We start from the raw sequence: 18,476 nt of genomic DNA on the forward strand, positions 1-18,476 counted from the left end.
TGCTGGAACAGACTCGATTCATATTTGATCAGCGTGATTGGTTGTTTTTCTTGAGGCACGTTGGAATCTTGCAAATTAAACCAGGAGCTTTAAAAGGAGGCAGAGGAATTGGATTTTTTTTTATTACAAATGATCTATTTTATGTACTACTGTCAGACTACAGTGATAGTTTGAGCAAATAAGTCAAAAATACTACAACTACTTTTCATTTCAGTGGGCTTTCTTGTGATGTTGCTCCAGCCTTTTAACCAAATAAATAATAACAGAAAGTCACCATAAAATGATGTCTAAGTTATGGTAGTTTTCGCCCCCTGCTCAATAAAACGTCTTGATGGTGACAGACAGACTATGGTATAATCACAACTCAATAGACGGCTCAAATATCCGAAAATTCACTTGATTTATTTTGCCACGCCCCAGTGCAGCCAATGAGGCCTAAGGTGCCTGGAGATTAACCCACAAACACAAACACACAAGCTTTACCGCGAGCCCGCAGCCTAAACAGCCTGACTGAAGGGCTAATTCCACTGCACATTCCGTCCCCGTAGCGTGTCATTAAAAGCGTAGCATCTCACCTACAACCATCATTTATCTCTCCACTACATATTAGTTCCGATCAATTACCTTTACTCAATGCTGCTTCCAAATTTAAGAAAACAGGAAAAGCTGCTTATTCATTACCGCTCTTTTGCCAGTCTTTAAAACCTTCCCTCGGGTTAGCTTCACTAGTGAAGGGCCGTTTTTTTTCTTGCAGGAGGCCTCCATTAAAAAGCCATCGCTCACTAAGGGTCCAACATGTGACAGAGGTGGGTGCTGGGACTCCCTGGATTCCCTCTCTGGTCGTTCGCCATGACGGAAAAAGGGGAGTTTAACTGGCTTAATTACAGGCTTTAAAATAGTAAACACTCGTCACAGTTGAGGTGCATTGCTGAGCTCTGCCTGACAGAGTTATGAGCAGAAGAAGGGAAACCCTGAAAAGGTCGGTGATGCTATCAGTCATGTGTGGGTGGGAGGAATACAACCACAACAGTGTGTATGGATGCAGGACCATTTTCCTTGGTCGCACCAGTCTGTCTATGTTTGTGGCGCGTTTTTTTTCCTACACCAGCATACGGTGAGAAAAATACCACAGTCTGAGCCAATCAGAGTCGGGGTGGGCCTTGGTCTCTGTTGTGGCCGTTACAACTATCCCAGCACAGTCGCAACATCATCTGCCGTTAACCGCTTCACCACCTGATGCCCAGTCCTGTCCCACCATCCTCGGTGTGGGGATGGCCTTAACTTACTCCAGAGCCATCCATGTCCAAACCAGCCAGGTGTTTTAGAAGGAATGGCTTGTCCAATTTCCATGGGTCAGATATGATAAAACAGCCATCATTATGCATTAATTGCAAAGAGTTCGACGTTCCGAATCAAAGCGTTAAAAGTAAGTACGATGTCTCTGAGAAACTCAACTGTATTGTGACAGGTGCATGGTCGGCAGAGTTTCAGCACCAGGCAGCCACTAATCCAAGTGGTGAGGAGTCAGAAAACACAATAATAATAACACTGCTTATAATATAACAAAGGAAGAGCTACCATTTGCAAAATGTAGGTCCCAAATCCTCCTGCACCATTTGTGTTTGTGTTGAGATTTAAAGAAAGAGAGAAACTTTTATCTGCACCTTTATTCCAGTTTACATTCATTTACATAATGTGTTAAGAAATTACCGATGTATATGGGAACTGTCGAGAGAAGGTATAATAGGTGTATGATTGCGGTGCCAAAAGGGGCAGTGGGAAATTTGGGGTGCACCTAAATTATGTGCTTGTGCACCTAAATGAAAAAGTAAGACTGGAGCCCTGACGGCAGTCTGATTACACACCAATGGAGCTGAACTCCTTTCTACTCTGGAAACAAACTTCTTCTACACTTTCTGTAACTCTGTTCCTCAGCAGGCACCCCAGCTGTCTGCCTTCTATTTCCACCCTGGGAGATAAAACACAAGCATGTCAAAACTGGGAAGGTGGGAGAGGAAGACAAGTGTGGGTAAAACCCGATCCACACTGCAGCCCGTAAGAGAGACTGGACTGATTCAGAGCTCGGAGGGAAAAGAGGAGTGAAATTCAAGCCTCTCTCTCTCTCTCTCCCCCTTGTCTCTGTCTCTCCCTCCCTCTGTCAGAGCGGTTCATCTTGGACTCCGGGCCCGTTTGTCTTCTCACAGAAAGGAAATGCAAAGTAGGCTGCTCCGAAACTCTGGGAAACGCCACAGGACGTCCCTGTGGGGAAATTAAATACCTCCACTAAGATCCACATAGTAAAGTGGCAATAAAGTATTCATTAACCCTCCATTGAAGGCCTGAGCAGGAAAACAAGCAACTGAGTTAATAAGTCAGTCAGGGACTTAGCGCGCTCAGCAACAGCACGCCCTCTCATCTGAAGATTTACCAAACAACGAGAGGAGCTCAAGAGTGTGTACATCCCGTTCAGACGAGCCAGGAGATCAGAGAATCAAAGAGGGGGGGGGGGAGTGATTGAACAAAGTGAGCAACATTACCAAATAGTTTCACAAGCACTACCCGTAATACTCATAATCCTTGTGCTTTCATATTGCAACAGATCGCCCACCACTGGATTGGCAGCGTGCCGGGCCGGGGAGGAGCATGTAAACAATCCCCTCTTGACTTTCATTTTCCCTCCATCACCTCATTTTTCACCTCCGTTCTAAACCGCTGTCCTCCCTTTGCAGCTCCACAGTGGCGTTCCATGGATCTGGACTGAGGGATCTATAGGCGGCACAGAGAAAGGCCTGCGGGACGCTGCGCGCCGCATTCATTGAGAAAAAAGGCCCGATGCCAGTTTGACGCCCACCCCCGGGTCTCCCAGAACGAGTGTGGACTTCTGTGAATAAGAGGCAAACCTACACAAACTCCCCTGCAGCTATTGGACCTTCTCAGGGGGGAGAGTGTGTGGGCGACGCCAAACAACAACAACAACGAGGGGAGTTGCATGCCAGGGCTACTCTTTTTTCCACTCCTTCACCAAGGAGGCACCACCGCAGGAGGGGGCCTGAAAGGATGGGTCGTTGACAAAAAAACGCCTGTCGGGGGGTCACCGCTGGCCCCGGACCCGGCCTCAATGGATGTAAATGAGAGTCCATCCACACGCATTGCAATTAACACCTACTCCACCGACAGGCAGGAGGCAGTAATAGGGAAATCTCCAAAATCAGCATTTCAAAACCCACGCCACCACAAAGGCATCAAAGTACATGCATTGTAATATGCCTGAGTGCTCTTATGGGCTAAACTCTTCAGTGTGTCTTCCAAACAGCCTCATTTCCCCTTTCAAACGTGGAATAGTATATGACCTCATCACTGACCAGAAGAGGAGGTGGGAAGCGAGGACAAACATGATGAAAGAGTTGGATTGGAGGGTTGGGTGAAATGCTGACTGCAATTTACCCTTAACATGCTTCAGTGAACTCCAAAACAATGGCCAGTATAGCATCCAGTTGCTGTGTTCTAAACTCAAATAGGAAAAATACTCCTCTTTTGACTTTCTAATGAAACATGTATGGCTTGATATTGGGTATGTGGCTGCTGTGGAAGTCTCACGGATCGTATCACGGATTTGGTTTGCAGGTCGAATCAGCAGGAAAAAAGAAAGCAAATATAACTTTTAGAGATGCCCCGGTTACATTCTTATTATAATTTTTTTGCCGCCAATATCAGCTTCTGTTTGTTGCTGACCCATGTTGGCTGAAACAGATCTGTTTTTAGTTGTTTTGCTATAGCAGCTGGTATACAAGGTGAAACATTCTGTGATGTCAGTGTAAACTGTAAAAATCCTTTGTTTTTTTATAGTCATATATTGTGGTTATTCGCATAAAACATACAATTCACATGATTGGGAAAGAAAAGGTTGTAATTTATTGATTGAAAATATATTTTTATTTATGTATTATAAGCTGCTTTGGTGTAGTTTTAGGAAATAATCAGGTCATAATTACCTCTCTAATATCTATTTTATATTGCTATGAAAAAATCTCCTTCAAACTGTATTTATTCAGGTTTCCTGCCCAAAACTACATTTTACAAGCTTACATATGAAAATATCATGATGACATTATAACTTATGATTGCAGTTTATATCATATGTTATAATATATTTTTACTGAATCGAGTCTGAATGTATCATAAACTTAATGAAACCTGTTAGCAGTTAGCTCCATGCTACCAATGTGACAGCTGCCGATTTGTTGTTGGCAATTGAGCATTATCAGAGTGGTAACTAGAAATCATTAATGCAGATAAGGATTGGCTGTAAAACTTTATTTCACACCATGATGATTAAACTGTGTTTAATCTGCGGTTCACAAGCGTGCCCAACCTTTGGTCCGTACGGATCCACTACTGTCTGTTACACCACTACTGTGTAAAAAGGGGTTCTAAGCACAGAAACTATCATATGCTGTACAGGTTGTAAAGCTCCTTTTGTGATGCTGGGCTATATGAATACAATTCACTTTTTACTATCTTTAGTTATAGAAACTAAATCATTCCATTTAAACAAGATGTTGCTTTTTTAAATTGGAGAAAATGTGAGAACTTGAATAAAACATGTTGTGATTGAACTCAATGCAGAGCAAACTGCAATATTTAGCTGTACTTGCAAAAAATGCAATGCCTATGATTTGTTTGTGATCTGTGAATTCATAAATGTTCCGCCTCATTACGAGATTGCGGCACGGCGCTCCGTCTCAGTCATGGTGTATTTACTGTAGACCTCAAAGAGGATAGGTCACATTAGTGGGCTTGGATCTCAGAGGCAGCGAGAAGCATCTGAAACTCGATCCCCCACTGACAGAGGGTGAGAAATGATGTTGAGGTTGTAGATCAGAAGGGAGGGCGGTGGCCTTGACCTCTTCTGTGAGGGTCATGCCCCCCCCACTTGACCTTTCTGAAAAACTCCCATATACTTAACATCACATTGAGACGGCCTTTAAACGAAGCTTCACTTGCACTTTTGCCCAGGAAGTACCACCCATATAAACTAGGCCTATGTTATAATAACACAACCATGAACTCCCAAGTACAACCCAAGCTGCAGGAGACCAACTGCAGTGTTTAGGTGATCTGCATTCACATTAAAGGCCCACATGCTTATACAGAGTGTGCAATAACTTTCTCTTCAAGATCAACAACATTACAGCCAAGCATTAGTAAGGAGGGCAAGGATCTGATATGTCCTGTGTGACCATGACCACAAAATATCCATGTGAGAAAAAAAATCATAAAACCTGATACGCAATAAGAAAATACTTCCAGAGCAACTAATGTGTGCAAAACAGTTGATATGATTCAGAGAGCCGACAACTGCCAGAAGGGAGTGACTCTGCTGTTCAGATCCCAGCACTATAACCATTTAGTAAGAGGAAGGAAGAGAGAGGAACGAGAGTCAACACGTGTTGACTTGGCTTTTCGTAGCAAAGAGAAAGCCGAGGTTGGCTGGTGCCACAGGCCGGGAAGTACGGGGGTGCAGAGCCGTTCAAAGGCTGGTATGCCAGCACTGGGCTCTGAATATGATACGAGAGAGATACGCACAGCCAGTGGAGCGAGTGGATGGAGGAAGGTGATACTGGGAGGATATGCAGAGGTGGAAGACAAGGCCGTTTGCCCTGTTCTGTAGAGAGTACTCCGACGAGGTGGCTTGGAAGGAACCGCCGAAGCCCTAATAGAAGATGACTAAAACTTAAATATCATCCACATTTTCATGCTCCAAATATAAAGCTTATTTCCTTTCTGCAGACTTAGTTTGAGCTAAATGGTGGACAACAGGGGGGTCAAATCACCGTTGTGTTCAGATGACAAGACATGTCGATCCCATTCCAAAGCATACACATTTTATGAAACGTGGGCCGAGCTTTGAGCTGGAGCCACGAACAGCGTCTAATCCGCCTGGACCATTATTCTATCTGACACCTTAATCTGCCACAAGAGAAACACTAGCGCTAAGAATATACAGTGTTCACCCCCGGCAGCGGTGCAGAGACAAAGCCAGTCTGAGTCCCCCAACCAGTTTATCCAGTCTCCACTGATGCCCTGCTTTCACAGGTGAGAAAAGACACAGAATCCCTCAGGAAGTCTTAATTATGCCACCTAGATAAAGGACCCACCTTGAAGCTTGGCAAGCGTGCTGGATGTTAAAGTCGCAGGCTCCTGATTGGGCAACATGTCAAGCCTGAGAATGCATCAACTGTTAACAGTTTCCTGAACAAAGACGTGGCGTGATAACATAAGACGGTGAGAGACGGTCTTCTCTGCATCAGTGAAAAGATGAAACGAGTTTGATCACACCTGACAGGGCTCCCATGATGGGACTGGCACGGTCTGCAGCTATTGTGAGAGTCAAACCTGGCAGTTTTTGCGAGTCCTGCCTTATTATTGTCGTTTGACCATGTGGAATCATTTACGGCTTCCACATAGACATGAAAGACATCTCTGTTTGTAATCACTCTTCTAATTCTGTAGTTTTAGCCATTTCATGTAAAACTGATGGAGGGGGAGGGGGGTAAGTACAATTGTAGTTAATAAATAAGAACCACATGGGCGGAGATGCTGCACCGGCGGGGGAGAAAGTGATTCACAGTATCTGGACAATTTGGCTGGTATTTTCCAGTCTAGCGGGGAGAGGTCGGGGAGGGGAGGCAACAGATGCAACAACATGCCTGTGAAAGACAAGACGGACAGACAACACTGGGCCCTCAGTCTCTTCGGGAGACGATCTCGGTTTCGCTGGCGGCGAGGCACCGACAGAGTCCGTAACCCGACTCAGGAGGCCGTTCCGCAGGTGAAACCCCTGACCAAAGAGTGAACGGCCCGCCCTCAACACAACGCATCCCTCTTTCTGCAGATGCTAAAAGGGAGCGGGGATCCCATGCCAGGAATCCCAAACACCCGGGGTCCCGTGCGTTTACTGCCGTTCCCATGCCAGGGGAAGAGAAATGAGTGGGAGAGGGAAGGCAGCGTTCAAAGATGAGTTAAACTATATTTAGACGATATTCTGTCGCCTTTGGCTCTCCCTTCCCACAATTAACCCTCGGTGACGTACACGGGCCTCGCTACCTGCTAGCACATACAACATATCCAGCAGCCATTGGCCAGATGTTGGAGAACGAGGAGGCAAGCGCTCCAACAAATGTCTCTTTTATCAAACAGTAGGACCACCCAAACATGCCGGCGATACACTTTACAACCTCGCAGCCATATGGCCTGAGAATCAAGTACAGCAAGGTGCCAAGTGGCGATATTCTGTAACACTCAAGTACAATGACTCGATTCATCGGCCGTCATAACGAAAAGGGCCGTGTGCATTTTAACAACCATGGGAAGGAGGGAATAAAACTGATATTCCATCAGCGTCGGGTGGGAGGCGCAGACAGCGCTAATGGTTGGCCACCACAGCTATGAGGTGACACGGTGACCGCGATTTTTATTTATCTCGGGGGAAGCTGGCAGCATCAGAGATGGACACGGGATCACTGCTGGATTCAGGGGCAACGTGCTGAAAGGTGCCAACGTGCTCATTTTATTTGAGGAATATCACACGTCCATCCCACACAGACACACCTGACAAAGGAAGAGGGGTGAGAATAGGAGCAGCACAGATTTAACACTTTAGGTTCATTCGCAGGAGATGAATTTGTACCACATTCAAATGCAATCGTGCATTGCACCAATGACATATAATTGCTGTTAAAATGAAATGCTAAACTGATTTTGACTAATCACTATAGCAACAAGCAAAGTGTGGAGGTTTGCTTTAAAAGCAATGGATGCTTGTAATTGTCTGAACTGCATGAAGCTCACGTTGAAACACATAGATTTATTGAATCCAAATGGTGTCATGCTTTAAATGTGACCGGACCCAAAACTCCACAGTGCTCTATTGCTTTTTTTTTTTAATCTCCAGCTGTCATCTTCGCTGTGTTCGGGTGCGGAAATAAAATGCAATCATGGTCCTATCAGTCAATAGTTTATGGAAGAGGGGCTCACAGGCAGCGAATCAATCCCTCATTCCTGCCCTGTCAACCAGAAGCTGTTGGACCTCCCGACATTTAACGATAATAAGTATATTTTTACTCTGACTAGATAATGATCTATGCCCCGAGTTTAGACGAGGACTGCAGCCGGTCAGCCATCACACGTCATTTTAGGGGGATTGTTGCATGATTTTGATTGAAATGCAATGAAGCGTACCCTGACAGTTGGACATGTACAGCTATGCACTCACTGTCAAATTCATTTCAAGGTGGGCTCATCCATTTTTGACTTGAATTCAGAATTTAAACTACTAACAAACAACTAAATATTGAGCTTCTAAACAACTAAACATATGAGCCACGCATGCATTTTATATTGTTTAGCAGTGATTTAAATGACACAAATTCCACTCCAAACACACACGCACACACACACACACACACACACACACACACACACACCGGTTAGGTAAAAGGGACTGCAATTCTTAAGTTGAGCACCACAGAAAAGGTTTAACACCGTTTCTGGGACTCAGACTAGACCTAACACCAGAGCTTCCTCTGATGAAGGCGTGCTGTCTTCCCTGCACCCACTCAATCAGATTCTGTGTGTTTTACACAGTTAAGGATGGCTTCTGCCCAACCTGCACTCACACCGCCATCACCACCCTGCCGACTGTGTTCGCTGGTTAACCACGGTGCTACAAATGACTGCTATGTGCCTGCTGAGGGAGAGGAGAGTTTTACACTAAATATAACCTGGCTTAGCCGCTGCGGAGAGAAGCTGAGGTCTGGGATGTGGCCAAAGCAATAGTGGTTTTCAATGCTTTGTCAGTCATTACTTTGCTGCTGTGGGGACATATGAACTCAGCCCTCACAAACAGTAATTAGAGATCACAGCTGAACATCAGCAGTGGTGCCAGGCTACTGGGGCAGTGGTTTCGCGGCTTCTGCATGCGGTTCGCCAATAACTGCAATATTACAGTTCGACCCAAGGTGGGCCAGCATACTGGATGTATCCTGCAAATAAGACAGCGGATAAACGGGAAGTTAAAGCTGAGGATCACCTCGAGTCAAAAGAGGCCTAGATGCAACTTTGCCAAAGAAACCCCATTATAATTGTTCAGTCACACAGTCAATATTCAGGAAAGACTTGGCTCGGCAAAACAATTCCATTATTCCCAATCAGGTCAGCACTGACAGCATGAGATAACTCCGACCACTAATGTGTACCTCTGGAGCGTAGAGAGGAAAGTGGCCACTGGGAATGTACTGTGTGATCAACAGTAATACCAGTTTAAACATTTACTAGTATAGGTGACAGGGCGACAGTAATGAGGCAAGCCCAGAGATGAACTGATAGCAAACTGTTGACTTATCAAAATAACTGCTTCACATGCTTTTTTAGCTAAAATTCTCCAATTTAATCCTCATCTGTTGTTATTCCTGCGCTTTAAAAGAAGAAAAAAATCACAACTAATGCATAACAAGGGCTGACACATATAGGAATGCCTGGCATTTAACCCCAAAGGAGAAGTCTCTAAAGCTGCCACCCACACAAACTCACACCCGATATAGACTAAAGACTTTGCTGAGGAGTAAAAATAGGAGCCTGCTGTTAGCCCTTCACAGGAGGGAGTGCAGATGAGAAATATCTGGAATAATGACGAGCCATTGCTGCTTTCCTTTTTCACCTGACGGGCGGTGAGCTTGTGTGTTAATGTGGCAAATTTGACCCACATTCTGGTGTCGTCCGTGTGGATTTGGCCTTGTATGTACTCGTGTGTGTGTGTGTGTGTGCTGTAATCCTTATGATGTTATGGTATTTAAAGGACTTTGGCTTTGTACTGGCAGACCGTAATTCTATTGCTGTAGTTGTCAAAGCAGCCGTTTCAAATTTCATTAACACCAAGTAAGAAAAGGTGAGAGGTGCACTTGTTAATTCTCACACAGTCTCCGCCCTCGGCCATAGATTACGTCTGTGTGGCTTTTCAAAGTGAAGATTTACAATCGTGGGGATTCTTGACCCTGTGCCTTTATTTATTCTGAACCACTGTTTACCTGCTGTCTGTTTATCTAAGCAGGCTCAGAAAAGCCCTCGTAAAAGATCTCTAAAAGAGGCTTTCAATTGCCAGTTACCCCTTCCGTATAAACAATTGCATATGAAGGCTGAATGGCGCCTCGCTTCGGTTTTGTATGGACTGTAATGAAATAAAGTTTTGTGAGTGAATGAAGTCATGGAAGCCCAGATGAGTTGTAAGCGTGGTTTAGATCTGGATCTACTTTATGCACAAACTCAAAAATGTCACAGAGGAAATGTGGGCCAACAGCAGCAACGTTACATTCTTTGCAAAACACGGCGTAGCAAAACTTCCCTAAAGGGCGCTTTGTTCATTCAGAAAAATGCCGTGCTTTCTGTACCTCGCAGAACGATACAATTATCTACGAAAGTGCACACGTAAATCCGTCGACCTGGATTTACGCTACAAAGGCTCTTGCATGACTAAGGAGTCTCACGGAGAGACGATGCTCTCACACAACCCTTTCACATGTTAATTCAGTATTGCACCCATCAGTGATGGACAGCTTTACAGACCGGCTGATTTGGCGGTGCGCAATTTGAACAAAGAACACTCAGGCTCACTGATTTAAAGAACTTACAGAACTGATTGGAGTTTCAAATGTCCCAGATTGTGATTATTTCATTGACCAAATGAACGGTTTCATTAAAAAATGTTGCCACTTTGAATTTTTTTTTTTTAAATGCCACTGCAACAACCTGTCAGTTAATCGATTAGTCAACGATAGAAATGTATTTTGATACTCAACTAACCATTTTAGTAAATTTGTCAGGCAAAGCTGCAAAACATACTCAGGTTCCAGCTTCAGCAAGGATGTGATGGTTTGTTTGGTGTCATTCTTGTCTCAACTAAACTTAAAAATGTCAACTGATTATCTAGCAGATTTGCTCTGCTCCCTCTCCTCGTCCAACTAAACACTCAGTTCTCATCTGACATTGATTACGTTCGTTTGCAGTCTGAACCGAGGCAGACTTCTTTCTTTTTTTTTGCCAACTCAGCTTACGAGCTCCGAAAATGCGATAAGCCCGAACAAAGTCTACTTCTCTGCTCTAATCTTATTGAAATGTGCAGAAGAATGTTCACCTTATATCTTCTGAATACTTTAAGACTCAATACCACAGAAGGTGTGTGTGTCCCCCGTCATAAAAGCTGCGCACGCTGCATGAAGCCAAAGCAAAGCAATTAGGTCCCGTGATTTACTCTACCTGCTTTTATAGGGGAGCGAGGGCCTCCCAGACGGAGGTCACGGTTCTGAACCTCGCTCCTCAGCTACCGGGTTAATCAGTTTGGAACACGTGAGAAACACGCAGTTTTACAGCAGCAATTTAAGTTGTTTCTTCCCAGCGTGACGCGCTGCCATTATGATCAATAATAAGTTTCCCTGCATATTCTGTCCACTCTACGTTCCGATAAAGTTGCTGCTCGGAGGCAAACTGCAATCCCGAACAGCTCAAGCAAAAAAAACGTAACACATCATGATGCATCAGGGGAAGTGCAGCCTGCTTGCCAAGGTAAGGACTACATGGGCCTCTCAAAAAGCAATTAAGGGAGAGAGAGTCATAATATTGAATGGGGAAGGGGGGTGCATTCCTCTGAGAGCGGCAGCGGCAGTAGACTGTGAAATTCATATTGACTGGTGAGGCAAACACACACAGGTAAGCAGGAGAGCTGAGCTTTTTTCCACACTTTTGCTCGTCAGCCAAACAACAGCGCACTTCGCTGTGTTCAGATAGATTTCTGGTGGGTTCAGCCATCCAGAGATGCACCTACACAACAAGCCACCAACGAGTCCTCATGCAGAAAATAAAACGTAATCGACATAGCTCTCCGAAAACAACGTGGCGTTTGTGTAAAGAACCGACTAAAATGATATTTGGAAAATGAGAAGGAGAAAAACTGCTGAGCTCTGGATGTGCGTTCACTGATGTGGTAAATCCTACTTGATTAAAGCAGGAAAACGCCTCCGACAACGAACTGTGCCAGTCCACTTAATTAAGTCAACTTGTACTGGGGGAGCGCTTGGGAAATGGAAAAGCAAAGCAAACAGGGGCGCTGCCGCTGGCCCGCCCGCCCCTCGGCTTTTCTCTGGATGCTAATCAACGGCCTGATCTCCGAGCAGGACAGGCCTCGGGGACGTCGCTCTGCTTGGCTGATCCTGGCAATTTGCTCTCGATAATACCCGGCTCTCACTCTGCACCCCTCAGAACCCAGCAACCCATCTCACCTAATCTGCACGGCCACTGGAACGCACAAACACCCCCCCTCCACCCTAAAGTATATGTCTGCCTCACCAAGGGAATAATCACATAATGGCCATAGAGTTATTACATGCTCCTTATTATCCCGTCTCTCTTTGTGGGGATTCCATAACAAAGACGACTGAAGATGAATGATGACGCTGCTTCTGATTAACAAAGGCAACAATCATGCGTTTTGCTTCAAAGGGAGTACGAACAAGACACACACAATATCTCCAACGTGTGCATCTGCTTGGCCGCTGGTCGCCTGTTTAATTGTTTGTAAAATAAAAGCCGGTGGAAGCATCTGGTGGTTATTACAACGCCTGGAGAGCTGAGGAAAGGGCAGCGGATCAGAATTGCATGATTTGTTTTGCGGTCTGCTGTGTAACACAAGATGGTGATGCTGTAAGTTCTTCCTCTACAAAAAAAAAAAAAAATCGCTCCAATTACACAACCTTCAAATCATCAGTCACACAATGAGCAAAACACGTGGAGTTGAATTCATGAGCTGGCACGGGATTAGAAGAGTCAGAAGTCCAGATGCAAACCAGGGATGAGAGGCAGGTGGGAACAACAGAGAGAGAGGATGAGGTTCAGGTTCCTACCTTTGAAGGAGATGAAGACGCGGGGCGCGGCCAACGGGTCATTGATCAGTGGGTTCCCGAGAGCGAAGCCGGACAGTGCCAGGAGGGCGGAGACCGTCCACAGACCGTCCAGCTGCATGGTGGACCAACCTCCAGCAGCACACAGACGGGCTTTTTGTGTTTTATCTCTGCAGGGACAAAAACAAAACATGTGAGAAGAGAAGATGCTTTCTCAACTCTACGCTGCCAAAAAAAATAAAAATAAAAAGTTCCTTATTAATTTATGTGACGTGTCAAATCAATGGCTCCCAATGGCCGCCCCCCCAAGTTTTGGCGATGCGGCACCGAGGTGTGGGGATTACACCCAGATCTCTGGAAGCTGCACACAAAACACTGATGAGTCCTGATGGAGAGGAGCCAAGCTTTTAGAGATGTGTACATCCATTTGGAAGGAATTATGTGTGTGTCTGTGTGACAAACTGATGGAGAGATCATGCTGACTCTGGTGAGAGAAGCTTTTCCTTTCTGCTCCTCTCCACGCACCCTAAACACATTCCTACGTCATGACACCATACGTGTGTGTGTGTGTGTGTGTGTGTGTGTGTGTGTGTGTGTGTGTGTGTGTGTGTGTGTGTGTGTGTGTGTGTGTGCTGCTCCTTAATTACAGCTTCACCTAACAACGGGTTGTACTGCATCCTCAAGAAAGGGATTTTTTTTTTTAATAAATTAACTAAATATTAACTTTTTGCCGAAGGCGTTACGAATGACGACGGGCTCAAACGCTCCACTGGAACAGTTTAACAAGTCTTCTTAACAATGCAGCGGTGCTCATCAATACAGAGTTGGAGTTAATAAGTGACGGACACCAGGGAGCCGCCACCGACATCCACACACATCGCTCACAAATCATCAGGAATACTTTTCTAACAGGCCACCTCTTGTCCTTGGCCGTCCTCCATCAAATCCACTTTTGGTCCATTTAATCATCTCTGCCATGTTGCCACTTGTCTGCATTTTTAACTTTTTTTCTCTCTCTCACCACACTCTATTGCCCCAAACAGCAACCTGACCTCGCCGATTGGATCACAAAACTCTTCTCGCCGCTGCCGACTACAAAAACACTGAACATTCAGAAACAGGTCTCCATCTCAAACGCACCCTCTGAGACGTCAGCGGAGCCAAAGAGTCCACAGACTGAAGGATTCATGAGAACCACCCAGCTGTTTAAACCTCGGCTGTTTACTGACAATTTGTTTACCATCCAGCTGTTTATTCTGAGACAGGGGCCCAAGTTCTTCACACAAGGAGATGAAATCAAACAAGGCAACTGTTCACAAATGACGCAGAGGGGACAGAGAGTCCACTCACATCGTGCTATAAAGATGAATATATCTCCAGGCGTTTTATTTATTTATTTTATTTTTAATCCATAAGTTTTGAAAGGACATTTTACGGACACATGAAATCATTTAAATCCATCACAATAGCAGATGCTCTCAGCTTCTTCATAGTTTGTATCTGCAACTTATTAACTGCCACATGTTGGACAAATGCAATGCGAGCATTAAACTTCTAGTCAAAAGACAAAAAGCTACTGACCACAAGTCAGCTCAGTGGAAACACAGCCCACCTCTGGAATGGTTTATTCAGTGGATGAGAAATACCACAAAAAGAAAAACTACCTATAAATCACTGATGATTTGTCACATCTCACAACAAAAAGACAAATAAATAAAAAAGCCTCCTCCCCTGGTTTGAATGCTGAAATCATGACGCAGAAAGCAACATCAATCTGCATTCCTCTATTTCCATCACTGTGTTCTACAGCAAGGAAGAATACAAAAAAAGGTTCAATGTTACTGAAAGATGTAGACTGCGTGTGTGTGTGTGTGTGTGTGTGTGTGTGTGTGTGTGTGTGTGTGTGTGTGTGTGTGTGTGTGTGTGTGTGCGTGTGTGTGTGTGTGTGTGTGTGTGTGTGTGTGTGTGACAGACTGGCAGGCTTGGCTGCACATGGACGACAGAACTGTAAACAGTCTGGTGTGGTATTAGAGCGCACGGTAAACTGAATAGCAAATAATAGTAAAAATGATTAATGGAAGAATCAAGATTGTCTATTAGCTATATATATATCATGATGATGTGTTTGTGTTGAAATGTCTGTAGGAGAAAACAGTATTTGCTGCAAATGCAAGTAGAAATAATAAAAACGCGCATCTGTAGACAGGTAAGCTTCTTTTTTTTTTTCTTTTTTTTTAAGCATCAATAATGAAGCAGGTTGAACAGAAAATAATCCGCAAAAAGCAACAGCACAAGCAGCCTTACCTGTCTGTTACGGCTTTCCGGATAGAACTTCAGGTCCAACCTCGCAAGTCATTGAACAAACCAATTCCAACAGATCGGTCACTTTCGTCTCCAAGTTGAGATCAATAATAAGAATAGAAAATCCCGCTGCAGCTGGACAGTCCGCGTCCAGGAGGCAGTCCGTACCTGTGCACACTGATCGCTTATTGGCCCCGGAGTTTGTCAGCGCACGAGAAGCAAAAAAAAAGGTTTCTCTAATTCAATCTCGCGCGAGACCGTGAGGCGAGGAGATACTGACGTCGCACAACCACAATGAACATCTCGCAGTTGGAAAGAAAGTCCCAGCGGTGGTGAGAGGGAGAGAGAGGGGGAGAGAGAGGTCCAGGCACGCTGCGTGTGCTCCTCAGGAAAGTTGGGCGCTCCTGACTGGAGGGAGGGAGGCAGGGCGCTAGCAGGTGGATGCACAGGCCCAGTCCGCTTGAACACACCCACAGGGCGGGCAGCGCTGCGCCGAGCCGCCCATCCGCCAGCCGGGGGGGAGACGAGATTTACGAGCGTAGTATATCACTGTCTGCTGTCACAGAGGGGGGAGAGAGAGGGGGAGAGAGAGAGGGAGAGAATGGATCATCCACATACAACACCGAACTCTTAGAAGTAGTCGATCATTAATCATATGTCATGATTTTTATTATTACAAAAGTGCAAAATGTTGTAAAGGTGTGGTTCCACTTTTAGTTTTGAAGATGTAACTTATTAATTGTTAATTTGCTTTAAAGTAAATTAATGTATTATCAGACATTAATAAGGACCACGTTTAGGTTGTCAAGATGTGAAAACCCCATTGGTGTGTTAGATAGAGCCTGCAGGTATAAATATACGGGCTAATTCATAAAGGAATCAGAGGAATCATCAAGTCTGCAATTGATTGCAGGCCATTGTCTTGAAATAAGTGTCTAATGTTTTAAACCAATTATTTATTTAATAACCGTTATTAGAGTGGAAATTAAAATTCCATTCGATTTAAACCAGAATAACCTGATTTCCACAGAAACAAGCTGTAAAAGTCTGTGAGTCTTCCTACATAATGTTATCTGATTTTATCCAAAACACTTGGTGGAGATTATTTTTCAATAATGTAACATTTAGATTATTCTGATAGTATACTCATAAAACAAGAAAACGGTGGGAGTAGTTTAAATAATTCCTTTCCTAAAAGGACAATTTTTTCTTCTACTTTTATAATGAATTAAGACAGTGAGCTGAAAGACGCTGCGAGGACCCGAGGGGAGCTGCAGAGTCGGGGGATAGTTCTCTGTGGGTTTGTCAATACCAAGTGACACCATTCACATTACACATTATCATTTCATTAATTGTGATTCAAAAAGATATGAATCAGAGCAGCTTTAACAACTAAGCGCTAAACAGTGAGAACACAAATACATTATCAAAATCCATATGTCACATAACAGCACTTGTCTCTGTTTATGGGAAGTGGAAGAGAAACTTCGTTATTATTATTATTGTTATTATTGCTTCTGTTGATGGCTAAAGAAATACAGCTCATTATGGCTGTGAGAATGAAATATGGCAATATTACAGCAGTTAAACACAATAGTCCATAAGCTATTGAGGTGTATAGTATTCATGTGTATATTAATAATTAGGACATGGCTTTTATTCCCATCCCTTCTACAGCTGATATAGTATGGCAGTGTCTTTCACAGGGGGGGGGGGGGGTGCTTGCCTTGAATCAGTTGCCTGTATTTCCATTTTCTATCGCTGTGACAACCAGCGAGCTACCATCTGCCACCCACACATGAGGTGTGGAGGGAAACTGTTCAACAGGATTTGGCTTAAACAAAGTCTACATGTGGTCTTTTTCTCTCAATCAACAAGTCAGTGGATTTGAAATAAATTGTTTTTGCGTGCTCACCAGTTCACTTTTACCCACCTAAACTTTTTCAAAGTGTGTATGAACAAAATAAAATAACTTGCGTTAACTTTTCATTATACAAGTTTATTATAATGTTACATTAATTTTATTCAGGTGAATAGTTCACCTCCCAAGTCCATTTTAGCCATTTGGAGCACAGACAATGTAATGATTGCTGGGTCCACCTTATCAGAAATTAAAAGTCTTATCTTGGTTATGTATTGATTTAGGGGAGAAAAAAAGGATGAGCAATATAATTCATTTGATAGTACATGGAAAAGTCGACTAAAATGCTTAATTTGCTCCTCTATTCAAACACTGATTGGACGCTTCAAAGGCACCAAGTTACCGCCTGTAAAGATTTTCTAAAGCTCATTGAGGAAATTAAACATTTTCCCATTTTTAATCATATTCCATTCAGTGTCCTTTCACACCTGCACTATCTGCCCCTCATTCAATCTGGAGCTTTAAATTGCCATGCAGTCGATTCACCTTCTGGGAGTTAGAAAGAAAGTTTGTGAGGCGTTTGGCTCGACCAGGGGTCAAACAAAGTTGCCCCACTCAACTTTTCTTGCATACGAAGCCATGACGCTAGCTGGCACTGCAGCTTCCCCTCTGCAATGACTTCACAGAGGTCAACTAGAAAAGGATCAGTCCAAGTACGCTTCACGAGATCTATTCAGTAAGTCACGGCAGGTTTTGTGAGCGGCCAGGCCTTCAGCATCTCTAATGCTACACATTCCTCATCCGGTCCAGTTTAATGGAGAAAAAAAAACAGATGCGAGCCCGGATTGCTTAAAGATCTTTTCTGCTTGATGGGAATCCAAGGTGAGTTGTTCACACAACCCAGAAGGACTTCTTGCTCCTAAGTGGGCCTCAACTGTAATATCTGTGAGATAATCTCGCCAGTGCATGATTCCAAGCTGCTGCTGACATCTATGTAAGTGGTGTATGAAGTTGTTTTAATGCTGTGCAGAGGAGCCTGCATTCCAGCTGAGGTGTGAACAGTGCTTTCTGAGGGGCTCTGCCTGCAGGGCATGAATAGATGCCAGGTGTTATATCAGTGTTTGTGATTCTTACACAGTTCAAAAGACCATCACTATCGCAATCCCAGTTTCCATGTGTGTGGAAAGATGTGGCACTCCGTTGCATGCTGCGTAGAGAGCGGCTTTGTGTTTCGGTTTGGGTGAACTATGTAAGGCTTCAGCTTCTCTCTCGGCCGGTGAGGTGATAAATGTGGTGACGAGATGTTGCTATGTTTCGTCTTTCTTTCTGATCGCCTTCCTTCTTGCTTGTGTTGAGACTGAAAGATG

At 44.3% G+C, this 18,476-nt stretch overlaps 2 protein-coding genes across 5 annotated transcripts in view; one reads left to right on the forward strand and one right to left on the reverse strand.

The window, feature by feature from the left end:
- The window catches only part of LOC311024307 (semaphorin-3F-like), a 58,065-nt gene extending 42,446 nt beyond the window's left edge, over positions 1-15,619 (reverse strand). For 2 of the 4 annotated variants that reach the window (XM_084026655.1, XM_084026654.1), the window contains exons 1-2: positions 15,252-15,619; positions 12,951-13,117 (exon numbers count right to left, since the gene is read on the reverse strand). In XM_084026655.1, coding sequence (XP_083882781.1) covers positions 12,951-13,068 — 118 coding nt within the window. In that variant the 5' untranslated portion in view covers positions 13,069-13,117; positions 15,252-15,619. The remainder of the gene's footprint in view (positions 1-12,950; positions 13,118-15,251) is intronic. The other 2 variants (XM_084026653.1, XM_084026652.1) reach the window with 1 other exon arrangement.
- arl6ip5a (ADP-ribosylation factor-like 6 interacting protein 5a) overlaps positions 1-18,476 on the forward strand; it is a 467,731-nt gene that overhangs the window by 137,557 nt on the left and 311,698 nt on the right. The gene's annotated exons all lie outside the window — the stretch shown is intronic.

This window comes from Eutrigla gurnardus, assembly GCF_963514095.1.
Source record: "Eutrigla gurnardus genome assembly, chromosome: 2".
Lineage (NCBI taxonomy): Eukaryota > Metazoa > Chordata > Actinopteri > Perciformes > Triglidae > Eutrigla > Eutrigla gurnardus.